Source organism: Pteropus vampyrus, unplaced genomic scaffold (assembly GCF_000151845.1).
Source record: "Pteropus vampyrus isolate Shadow unplaced genomic scaffold, Pvam_2.0 Scaffold563, whole genome shotgun sequence".
Lineage (NCBI taxonomy): Eukaryota > Metazoa > Chordata > Mammalia > Chiroptera > Pteropodidae > Pteropus > Pteropus vampyrus.
The window spans coordinates 347,924-359,067 of record NW_011889344.1 but is presented as its reverse complement, the minus strand read 5'-3'; the positions used below and the strand labels follow the sequence as shown (position 1 = coordinate 359,067).

Here is an 11,144-nt window from a genome sequence, read left to right as displayed (position 1 = left end):
CTTCAGCATCTCGGCCGCCCCCCGACTCCGACCAGCCAGGCCAGACCACCCCTTCGGCCCTGAACCGTACCCACACCACGGCCCACTCAGCCCCCACTGCAGGAGACCCAAAACTTACCAGTGTCTGGCAGGGATGCCCACTTTTTATCAAAAAAGGAAGTTAAAATACAAGAATTGTGTCACAGGTCATTTTAATACATTTTAATAAAAAATGTGGGAAGGCCACTATCAGACTAGACGGGAACCTCTAAATAGAGCACATGCAGGAAGCTTGGAGCTGACCTGTCCTTCCTGTCGCTGCCGCGGCGACTGCACCCTCCGGCCCAGCCCGCCCCGACCCGGGCCACCCCACCAGGCCTTGGCACAGGCCCCTTTTGGGCCAACTGGTTCCCGCTTGTCCAGCCCTTCTGCCCAGGGCCTCTGCTGGGGACAGATCTTCTCCTTCTGACTCATCTGCCCCTTCCTTCCCCTCACTGTCCCCTTCCATAGTGGGGACGGGGGCTCAGCCAGGCCAGAACTGACCCGATCTTGGGAGGGAGCGAGTAGGCCTCTGGGGGCGACTCCACGCCTAGCCCCTGGGCAGTGCAGGGGGTCAGCTGTGAGGCAGACAGAACCCTCCCTCCCGCCCCAGGCACTCCAGGGGATGGGCCTCCTCGGGCCTCTACACTTCCGCCTGAGATTCTGCCCTGGGCACAGTGCCCACCCTGCCAGGTGTCCCTCCCCCAGCCTCTGCCGCCAATGGTCCCTGGGGGAGAACGCTGGGACCAGGGGCATCTAGTTGTGCCTTTCGGGACTGCTGGTGGTCAAGGGCCCTGGCAGATTCGTGGAGGCCACCTTACAGCCCCCCAGGCAGCCTGTAGTCCCCAGCCTACCCTCGCGCACAGCTGCCCTTGAGAAGCCAAGTCAGGTGACCATGCAGCATGGCAAGTACAAGCCAAGTGATGTTTGGGGCACACCCCTCACGGTGGGCTCATATTAGTGAGAGGGCCTGGCACTGTCTCAGCCAGTGGAGTTAGGGTTAGGGGTTGGGGTCAGGGGTTAGGAGTAGGGGTGGAGGGCCCTGAGGGCAGCCGATGGCAGGGCCTCCACCACCCCCTCAGCCCCTTCTCGTGGAGGTGAGAGAGCCAGCCAGGTACAAGGAAGGTGCTGGTGTCTTTGTGGGCCCCCTTGGAGACCATGCCCTCGGTGGGGAGGCCACGCCCTCGGTGGGGAGACCACCCCTCCAGACCACACAGCCAGGGGCAGGCTGCCCAGACTGGCATTTGGGGCCCATGTGGCACCTGTCTCACTCCAGTGCCTCCAGCTTGTTCCTTATGCAAAAAGATTTACTGCCTCAGTCTGCCTTTGTCGTTTTGTTTAATTGGTCGTGTCCTTGGACCCTACACCACCCTGAGCTCAGCTGTCTGTAGAATGGGGACAGTGACAGGCTGTCCTAGGCAGCAGTCAGGGCCAGACAAGTTGCCACCAGCAGCTGAGACCAGCGCTTGCTGCTGTGCAGGGGATGACTGGAGGCCTTGGTGACCGCCCATCCGGGGCATGGCCTGAGTGGGGACTTCGAAAGAGAAGAGACAGCTTCCACCTGTGCCCGCTCACTCTGCCAGGATCCCAGGCAGGGAGGTCGGACATGTACACGATACACATGCCACCTGATGAGGGGTCTGAGGGTTGGTGGCTGGGAGACCTCCCCGCAGGCCCACAGCTCTGGGCCCAAGCCTCACGCCCACCCCTCCCCTGGCTGACACTGTCACCCTTGCATTGCTGGGGAGCATAACGCTGCTAAGAGCTGGGGGGCTGCTAGGGCTAGAGTCCAAGCTGCTCGGGTGCACGTGGAGCCGATGGAACCAAGGGCATTAGGTCGAGCGCCTGTCAGCTGAGAAGCGGCATGGGCCGGGCAAGTGGAGGTGGTACCCGCTGGGCTGCTCCAGGCATGGGACCCTGGACAATGCCCTGGTCCGGCCAGCCTGGGCCCTGCACTGTCCTCTAGGAGCCCTACAGAAGAGCCACAGGGCACAGCTCCTCTCCCCCTCCAGGCGATGACTGTGGGTGAGGGGTGAGGCACCCCCGGCCCCCACAGACAGGGGGTGGGCTGTGTGAGGACAGAGGTCTGCTTGTCAGCTTCCTTCTCCCGTCCTGGGCTGGGCAGCCTGGTGGGGCTAAAGGACACATCAAATGCAACATCTGGGTCCCTGCAGGGCTCTGGCAGATGGGGGCCTGTTGGAGGGGGTGGCCCCGGGCCCAGATCAGCAAGGGCTCACAGCCAGCCTGGCCCAGCCTGCAACCCCGCAGAGGGGGGTGGGAGTCAGGCTCTGGCACACACGTGATCCACCAACAGTCAGCTCCAGGCTGTAGTTCCAAATGCCACCTTTACAGCCGGGAGGATCGTGGCGCTGGGGGCTGGAACAGCAAGGGGTATGGGTGGCAGAGCTCACGCTCGGTTGGGGCTGCCCTCACTGGGGAGAAGGAAGCTCGGCCAGACCCAGGCGCCTCGAACGTGCCCGTGGGCCCTGTCCTAGGGAGGGCAGAGGACAGCCTGCAGGTCCTTGGGCAGGGAGCCGATGGCCGTCTCAATGTGCAGCCGCGCCCGCTGCAGCGTCTCCTCCTTCACAGGGAGCTGGTGGCTCTGTGCCCTCACCTGTAGGGGCAGCAGTGGTCAGGGACAGGGGACCTCCCTGTCTGGCGGGCCCCGGCTGGGCAGGGCTGGGAGCTGTCTCACCAGCTTCTCCCGAAGTTTCAGGACCAGATCCACCACCTCCACCTCGGACTTGTCCTTCATCCAGGTCTCGATGTCCTGCCATGAGGAGACGGGGCCACCTGTCACCAAGACCCTCGCCCGGCACTGGCCCTGAGCCCACGCGCTCACTGCCTCAGCCCCAGGCCCCTTACCGCCTCGCAGATGGCCTCGAGGTGCAGGGCCTCTAGTTTGTGGGCCATCTCTCTGCGCCGCTGTCGGTACCAGCCGTCAAAATGGGGAGACTTGAAGAACCGCCTATGGGGGATGGGAGGTGATGGCTGTGGGGCTGGCCCCGTGTGCCAAGGCGGAGGGCACGGGCACCCTTTACCCCAGCAGCAGGAGCCTCAGGACTCCTGCCCACCATTCACCCACCTGTAGAGGCCCAGCCAGTCACCCTTGAGGACGCAGGTGAGCTGCGGCCCCGTGCACTCCAGGCTGCGCAGGAAGTCATCTTGGTGGAAGGGGCGAATCTGGGGCGGGGTCTGAGATAGGAGCCCCATGAGCCCCTCAGGCCCTGCCCCTTGGCCGCCCAAGACCCACCTGCAGGATGCTCCCAGACACCTGGGCTCCCACCCTGCCTGGGACACACCCCAGGGAGGGGGCCTCGAGCTCCTCCGTGGGGCCCCCATTTCTCGGGCCCTGGGGTCTCCTCCACACCCGTGAGCTCCCTTCTTCTGGAATCAGGATAGGCACCCCGCCCCAGGCCACCTCCGAGCCCTGGACCTCACCTTCCAGGGCGCGACACTCTTCTGCAGGGGCATGAGGCCGGCCATGTAGTGCTCCTGCGGGGGGAGGGGATGAGCCGGGGCCACAGCCCCCTGCACTCCCCAGCCCCCCACCCCAGGACCTCACCAGGGGGATGACGAAGCTCTGCGTGAGCTCCAGGAGGTGCCCCCGCAGCAGCGTGGTCAGCGTGTCTGCGGGCCGCCCCCTCCGCAGGCCCCTGAGCAGCCGAGTGAGCAGCGCCTTGTCGCGGTGCAGGTGGGCGGTATACGTGGTGTACAGGCCTGGCGGGAGGGCAGAGCTGGGTCCTGCCCTGGGCACCTCCCTCCCACAGCCACCCGCACCCCACCTGGGTCCTGGAAGGACAGGTGGGGTCCTGGCCTGAGGGGCACACACCTGGTTTGGTGTCCAGGGTCTTCAGCCTTGAGGGCTTTTTCAGCTTGACTTGTTTAGGAAGGCCCCCTGCCAAACACCCACGGCCTGGAGTCTGAGCCGCAGGCTCAGACCCAAGGCCCCCGAGTGTGGCCTCTGAGTGCCTCGGCCCGTCTCCCCAGGATCCCTGGGCAGAGGCCGGGCCAGCCTCACCTGACATCTTGGGCTCCCCGATGCGCAGGATGTGGGGCCAGTGCTGGAGTGTTTTGATAAGAAAAGGGTTGGTGACCCCCAGGACCACGTTTGGTCTGGAGAGAGAGGAGAGAGAGAGGGAGCAGAGGCAGCGGCGGCCCGGGACAGGCGCGGCCGGAGGCGGGCGGGCGCTTACGGGGCCTGCGTGCGCGTCGCGAACTCCTTGAACTCGCTGTCATGGATGGTGAAGTAAGGGCGATAGTCGCAGCAGAACTTGAGGGGCTGCAGGCAGCTGTGGGGTGGGCACAGCAGGCGGTGAGCACGCAGGGCCATCCTGCCCCAATGCTCCTCCCCCACGCTGCCTGGCCTACCGGGTCAAGGCCAGCACCATCTCCGAGGACACAGTGGGCGAGGGCGCCAGGACCAGCAGGGGCTCCCCAAGGAGCATGAGCTCCCACAGCGTCTGCACGTGGGCCAGCACCGGCTGGAAGCACCTGGTACGGGTGGGAGGGGGCCGGGGCTGGCTGGGGCCAGCTGCTTCAGCCCCCACCTCCCAGGTGGGCCCAGGTCCCGCCCCCAGCAGGAAGGCAGCTTGAAGATGCCCAGGGCCACCCACCCCCGCGGTCCACCCACGCTGGCCTGGCACCCCATCCCCTGCAGGGCCGGCCAGGGCAATACTGTTCCAAAGCCCTGCTCCCTTGTAGACTTACCCAGAGATGGGCAGCCTCAGGCAGGAGTGTGTCCCCAACACAGCCTCCCTCCCCCCACACTGCCTTCCAGAACCGTCCTGCCCACACTTCCCATCTCCTCTGGGTGCAGACACCAGGCACAGGGTGTCTCGTTCGTACAATTCCTCTTCATGGAACTGGCCGGGGCTTAGCACCCGGCGGGCAGTCCCCGGGGTGGGCCTGCCCTGCCCGGCCTGAGCCTGTGGGCTCGCTCAGGGTCTATGCAGGCAGCGGGCAGTGGTTGTGGCGCTCACCTGAACAGGTCCAGCTCATGGACACTGCTAAGGACCAGCGGGGCCGGCAGTAGGTTCTGAGGGGAGGGGTGGGTGGCGTCAGGCTGAGGGCAAGGCCGCCACCCTACAAGCCCCAAGCAGCACCTCCCGCCCCGGGAGGGCCCTGCGGACGGCAGCCCTCGCCTGCCCACCCCAGCCGCACAGCACAGGAGATGGTGGGGGACATCCAGCCCTGCATGGAGACACAGGACTCTCCCTGGCTTGGCCTGGGCTCTGGCCACCCCACGCGACCCCCAGCGTGTGGGGTGGGGAGGCCCAGGAGGCCCACCTCATGGCCACGCTGCTTCAGAGATGTAGATTCGGGCTTGTCCGCCCTGGACGGGATGTGGACCTGGGGGCGAAGGGAGCGGCTGCCAGCTGGGAGTGGGCGCCTCACGCACCTAGGGCCCTCCGGCCCCGGCCGCCCATGCTCACCTGGAGGACAACGCCCACCACGGGCAGGTTTAGGGTCCGCCCAGGCACAGGGGCTGGCCACTGGTCAATCTCACTGCACACTGTGGACAGAGGTGGCCAGCATCAGCAGCCTGTGCCGAGCAAAGGCTGCTGGCCGAAGCTACTGGGTACAGTGGCCGGTCAACGAGACCTTCTGGCCTGGCCCGATGGCCGCTCACCTGCTTCCAGGCAGGGAGCCAGCTTGTCGAAGTACTCGGGGGCAATCAGGCTCAGCAGTGCCTGGAACAGCCGGACAAAGGGCAGGCGGGACACCAGCACCAGAGACTGCAGGGCCCACAGGGCCAGTAAGATGTCACTTCAGCCACTCAGGAGCCTGCAGGGACCCCTGAGGCCTGGCTCACCCGGGGCCATGTGTCCCAGCAACTCCACAGGACAATTCTCCCCAAGAATGGCCTCGGACCCCAGGGTTATCAGATAAGAAAACTCCAAGCCTGCCACACAGTGTGGGGAATCCCAGTGACTTCAGGGACGGGCTGGGACCCGGGCCTTCGGAGGGAAATGCATGTGGCCAAGATTTCTGGGATGATCTCCCAGGGGTCAAGCAGTTCGAGACTGAAGTCGCTCTAATCCTGAAAGTGTGACGAGGCCCCCTCGGGCCAGCAGCGAGGAGCAGAGAGTGAAGCTGCGGGTGCTGCGCCAGGGGAGGAAGGGTCAGCAGGCCCAGGTCCTGGAGAGCTGGGTGCCCCCGCCCCTGCCCGCTGCCTGGCGGGCCAGGGCAGTGTGCTCCACCCAGCGCCAGCGGCTGCAGGCTGCAGGAGTGGGCACTTCCGGAGGCTCAAGACCCCTAGCCCACCTGTCCTTCCAGATGGCCGCCAGCCCCCGCCCTCGGCAGTGCCACCCAGAGCAGCCAGGAGGCTCACCTTCTGGAAGTAGCCCCTCTTCACGGAGCTGTCCTTCACCTGCCTGAAGTACACGTAGCCGAGGTAGTGTGCCGCTTCTCTCTGGAAGGTGCCATCAGCCAGGCCACGCCCCTGCCCGCCCAGGCCACCCGCAGAGGCTGCTCCATGCTCTCCCCAGCCTTGGGGGCCAGGCCTGGGGCCTGGAGGTGGGAGGTGGGCTGCACCTCCAGGGGGCGCATCGCAGACACAGAGGTGAGCGCCCAAGGCCTGGGAGCACCTGAAGGCTCACCCAGGCATGCCTGCTACAAGCACAGTGCTGGGAAGAGCTCCAGGGGCCTCTGGGCGTCTCCAGGAGGACTGGCCCATCCCCATGCAGGCACCATGGGCCTTGCAGCAGGTGGCGACGCCTCCTGCCATGGCTGCACCAGCCCAGCACTGGCCTGCGGGGAGAGGCAGCCCACGCTCACCTGCAGTGACACGGGGGCCCCGCTGTCATAGTGCCTGTCATCGGCAGGCCAGGGGCTCCTCTGTCCTCCACACTGACGAATGCGGAAGCTGAACTGCGTGTCCCCAAGGCAGCCTGGGAAGGGGGGCAGCCCCGCCACGCCACATCAGGGCTGGGGCCCTGAGGGGAAGCCCCACCCGCGGGCTCTGGGTCTCCCAGAGGAGGCCCTGGGTCCCAGCTGCTGCAGCTGAGGGTTCCCGAGCGGTCCGCACATTCAGAAGCACCAGCGACAGTGCAAGCACAGGGGGCAGTCGGGAGTCCGGGGTGGGCGGGCTCAGCCGGCCCGGACACCTGGGCCCTGGGAGCGGTCACTGTGGGGTAAAGACCAGACCTCGCTGGTCCCTCTGCCCAGAGACTCCTCTCGCCACATGAATGAGGGGTGACCTGGCCACCAATGCTACGTCATGGGCTCGGGGTGTCTCCGCGGCCGGGGAGTGGGGCTGGCGCTTAGAGACTACGATGCCTCCGGCGGGGCCACCGGGCTCCTGGATGGCCTCACCCTCACCCCCACTTTCCTCTGTCACCACCCGGCCCAAGCGGGGAGATTGGGGTCACCTACCTGAGTGGGAGTCAGGGAAGGACAGGTAGCAGATGCTGCTTTTCTGAAACACACGAAACCCAGTGAGGACCCGCTCGCTCCTGGGCGACATCTGCTCCCCAGAGGGCTGGGACCCACCTCCTTGTCCGTGAGCCGGAAGTCGCTGGGGTACACCAGCTGCAGGGGACACGGAGCACTCGGTGAGGGCGGGGCGGGAACAGTGCTGGGCTGCAGGCGTCCCTTTGGCCCCCTGGAGCACACCTCCATTGGCTCAGACCCTCCTGCCCCCTCCCCGGGAGCTCCCGCGGACTCTCCTTTCCTCCCCCGGGGCCCCCAACGCCCAGGCTTCTCAGCACAAGGCCACGCCGGCCTTCCCTTGCCTGGGTGAGCTCCCTGAGACCCTCTCTGCACCCCGGCCCTTGAGGCCACTTGCCCAGACTGTGGTTGGGCCTCCCTGCCTCCACCATCCTGACATTCGTCCCCATAGCTTAAGGAGGTGGTGGCCTCCTCTCGCCTGGAGTGGTCACAGGGCCCTGCCTGCTGGTCCCACCCCACCCAGCCAGGGGTCTTAGGCTGTGCCCCTCTGCTGTTCTCCCAGACGGGCTGGCCGGCCTCATCTCGTCTCCGCTGACAGGGCTCCTGGCAAGGTCGCATCTGAGCCTCTCCTCGGCACCCTGGGCGTCTTCACCCCCATCCCCTAGTCAGGGGTCTGGGAGCTTCTGGCCTATGCCCTACCTGGAGTGTGAGCCCCAGGAGAGTGCCCTGGGCCCCGTGTCCAGTGAGTGTGACCAGCTAGACAAGCCACACCTCCCAGGAGTGGACGGTCAGTGACAGCACGGACGCTAAGCGACAGGCTCTGGGTGATCTGGGCAACAGGTGGTGCTAGAGGAGGCAGTAGCCAGACCCATGCCCAGGCGCGTGGCCACGATGGGCTTCCTCGGGGGACACCACAGGCAGGGAGTCCCTGCTCCCGCCAAGCCCCGAGGCGTCTCCTGAGGAGCTGCCGTGCCCTGGCCCACGGCAGCCCCAGCTATGCCCGGGACCTGGGCTAGCTCTCCCAGGAGGCGGCCGTGCTGAGCCCGCAGTGTGCGAGGAGCTGAGGCCTGCACGCAGGATCCCCTCCGCGCTCCGCCTGCCCGCCTCCGGCGCCAAGGACGAGCTGGGTTTCGGCTTCTGGGGTGTGCCCCAAGCCCCTGGAGGGCGTGAGGGGCTGTGCCCTGGGACTCATACTGTGTTCCTGGTCTATCTCTTGTGCTGCATGTCAGGTGTCAGGCAGACACCCCCAGATATGTATTTGTACAGGGTGATGGCACATCTGTGAGGTGTGACAGAACAAGGGGTCACGTGGAAACCTCCAGATGTCAGCTCAGGAGACACCGAGAGGGGCCAGGAGGGAGGGCAGCCAAGGGCATCTGTCTGTGGGCTGGACCCACAGAGGCAGGGGATAGCTCCAAGAGTGGCAGGGGCCACAGGACCACTTAGGACATGCCCTCGTGTCTGTGTTGAGCAGGGCCAAGGAGAGGAAGATTCCTGGAGGCCAGGGCAGAGCCACAGTGGACCCTCTGTGCTGAGCTCAGCCATCTGAATCCGGTCTGACAGCCACAGGAGTCTCGCAGCATCTGAGCGGGCCACCTTGGCCTGCGAGCTCCACGTCCAATCCCAAGGACTCCATCAGAACACCTGGTGGGGACCATGTTCAGGGGCTAGAGCGTCCTCTCCTGGGAGCAGAGGCTGGAGGCTGGGCCGACTGAGCCGGGCCATGCCTCGATGCAGGGAGGAATGCAGTGGATCCTCAGGGAGGCAGAGAGCGCAGGGCTGTGCTGCACAATGACCCTGGCCTCTCGTCATGAGCCGGCCTGCACAGGCTGTGGCTCCTGTAACCCGGTCGTCCCTGGGGGAAGACACAGGGACAGAGGCAGCAAACTGCTGAGATGGCGCCTCTAGGACAGCGCTTCTTAAGCTGAAGTCTGGGTGCCCGGAAGCTGCATCTCCTCGCTCGTGTGCACTGCAGTTGCCCGAGGCTACAACACCGACTGTCGCGGGATGCTGACCGCAGAAGTTGACATAAGAATCCAGCCGCTTTTCTATCTGGCCAGATGATAAAAAGGTTTGTAAAAGTGTCAAATGATGTCTCTCTTCTTACCAAATTTAATTTTGGAAAATATGGTTGTTCTCAAGAAAATATTAAAATTTATGCTAATACATACGGTATTGTTTCTTACAATGGGTTGATAAATATTTTTGAAATTTCTTAGTTTTAGTTTCTAGTGAACATTGAGAGCCACGAAAGAGCTCTTTGAGGTCCCGGTAATTTTTGAGATGTAAGGTTAGGTTCCTGAGGCAGAGCAGAGTGGGAGCTGCAGGGAGGGGTTCTCTGGGACCTCGGCTGCAGCTCACTCCCCGGCTCGCTGCGCTGCGGTGTGAGAGGTGGGGTTCTGCGAGTGGAGCTGGTGGCCTCAGGCCTTTTCTCAGCTGGTCTGCAGAGGCCTGTCCCGGCCACGCGCTGCCCGCAGGCTTTGGTACGCCCACGAGTGTGGGACCCCCACACACTGGTGTGCGATGGGGTCCTGACGCACCTCTCTGTGTCTCAGGCACCGAGTATGAGCCCTGGAGAGCTGGTCTTCTTGTTTAACTCCGTGTCCTCGTGTCCAGCACCGGTACTGCAGGGCCTGGCTGGTGGCAGCTGTTCAATACTTGATTTACTGAGTGAGTAACGACAGCACCTTGCCTTTGCGTTCGCTGGTTTTTCGTGGGGAGGGGTCACCTGAAATAGCCCCCACTCCCTGTCCAGCTACGGCCTTCCCATCCTCCGAGATTGGCCAAGCCCCATTCCTTCCTCTGAGCTGCTTCCATTCATGGAGCTCCCGGAAGTGGCCCCTCGCTCTTCGGCCCGTGTCCCGGCACCAGCAGTGCCTGGGCCTTTCAGCGCTTGGCCCGGCTGCGGTGGGACTAAGTGAGGATGGGGCAGGTGCTCTGTGAAAGCCTGTGGGTCCAGCTGGGGTGACCACTGATCTTCCCCACGATTTCCAGGGGAGGGAGAAAAGACAAGAGGCAAACCTGATGAGGGCTCTGTGATCGAGCTCTGGATGGACCTGCAGCCCAGTTTCTGCACAGACTTGATGACCCGGGGGGGCCCTGGGTCTCCGACCCAATCCCCAAGCTGTGCGTCCTCAACAATGACTCAGAAGCCCAAAGCACATGGATCCTTCCACACTACTTGTGTAGAATTAGCTTTCTGAACAGTTAAGTTCTAGAAAATCACACATGAGAATACTTTAAGGAAACAGAAGAATCTTTTATCTTCTCTTGTGATTTTATGGGCGACAGTAAGAATGTGGGCTCTGTGATATTAGGCAAATCACCTCACCTCTCTGTGCTCGGGCCTCTCCATCGAGTGGGGCTGTCACCATAACGCACGCCTGGTGGGGATGAGTATGGTGGAATGGGACTGCCACGGAACCGGGCACAGTGCCAAGACCCAAGAGTCCTCACTAAGTGTCAGCCCTTTCTGTCTTGGGCTTCCCACGGCCTCTTAGAGCTCAGCAAGGCCTCAAAATGTCCCTCATCCAGACACTGAAGCGGCTTCTACGGTGGCTGTGCAGCCTCATCTGGCCAATGGCAGTCACAGGGTACACCGGCTCCCTGGCTCTCACAAGGTCCCTCTGACAATATGGTTAAGGACCTCCAGCCTCTCCTGCACTGGTCAGCTCCCTGGTCTGTGTCACGGCCTTCAGGGCATAGAGGCCACCCTGACAGGCCTGCGGAAACAT

At 63.9% G+C, this 11,144-nt stretch overlaps 1 protein-coding gene across 8 annotated transcripts in view; it reads right to left on the bottom strand.

Annotated features, from left to right (window-relative positions):
• Window positions 1–174: 174 nt before the first annotated feature.
• DENND6B (DENN domain containing 6B) overlaps window positions 175–11,144 on the bottom strand; it is a 13,925-nt gene continuing 2,955 nt past the window's right edge. For 2 of the 8 annotated variants that reach the window (XM_011384152.2, XM_023525449.1), the window contains 17 exons: window positions 7,513–7,551; window positions 7,396–7,438; window positions 6,799–6,911; window positions 6,353–6,433; window positions 5,651–5,756; window positions 5,454–5,533; window positions 5,308–5,370; window positions 5,001–5,056; window positions 4,390–4,512; window positions 4,215–4,310; window positions 3,851–4,134; window positions 3,584–3,738; window positions 3,460–3,513; window positions 3,104–3,213; window positions 2,884–2,986; window positions 2,714–2,788; window positions 175–2,632 (listed from right to left, as the gene is read on the bottom strand). In XM_011384152.2, the coding sequence (XP_011382454.1) occupies window positions 2,510–2,632; window positions 2,714–2,788; window positions 2,884–2,986; window positions 3,104–3,213; window positions 3,460–3,513; window positions 3,584–3,738; window positions 3,851–4,134; window positions 4,215–4,310; window positions 4,390–4,512; window positions 5,001–5,056; window positions 5,308–5,370; window positions 5,454–5,533; window positions 5,651–5,756; window positions 6,353–6,433; window positions 6,799–6,911; window positions 7,396–7,438; window positions 7,513–7,551 (1,704 nt within the window). In that variant the 3' untranslated portion in view covers window positions 175–2,509. The remainder of the gene's footprint in view (window positions 2,633–2,713; window positions 2,789–2,883; window positions 2,987–3,103; window positions 3,214–3,459; window positions 3,514–3,583; window positions 3,739–3,850; window positions 4,135–4,214; window positions 4,311–4,389; window positions 4,513–5,000; window positions 5,057–5,307; window positions 5,371–5,453; window positions 5,534–5,650; window positions 5,757–6,352; window positions 6,434–6,798; window positions 6,912–7,395; window positions 7,439–7,512; window positions 7,552–11,144) is intronic. The other 6 variants (XM_023525445.1, XM_023525448.1, XM_023525447.1 and 3 more) reach the window with 5 other exon arrangements.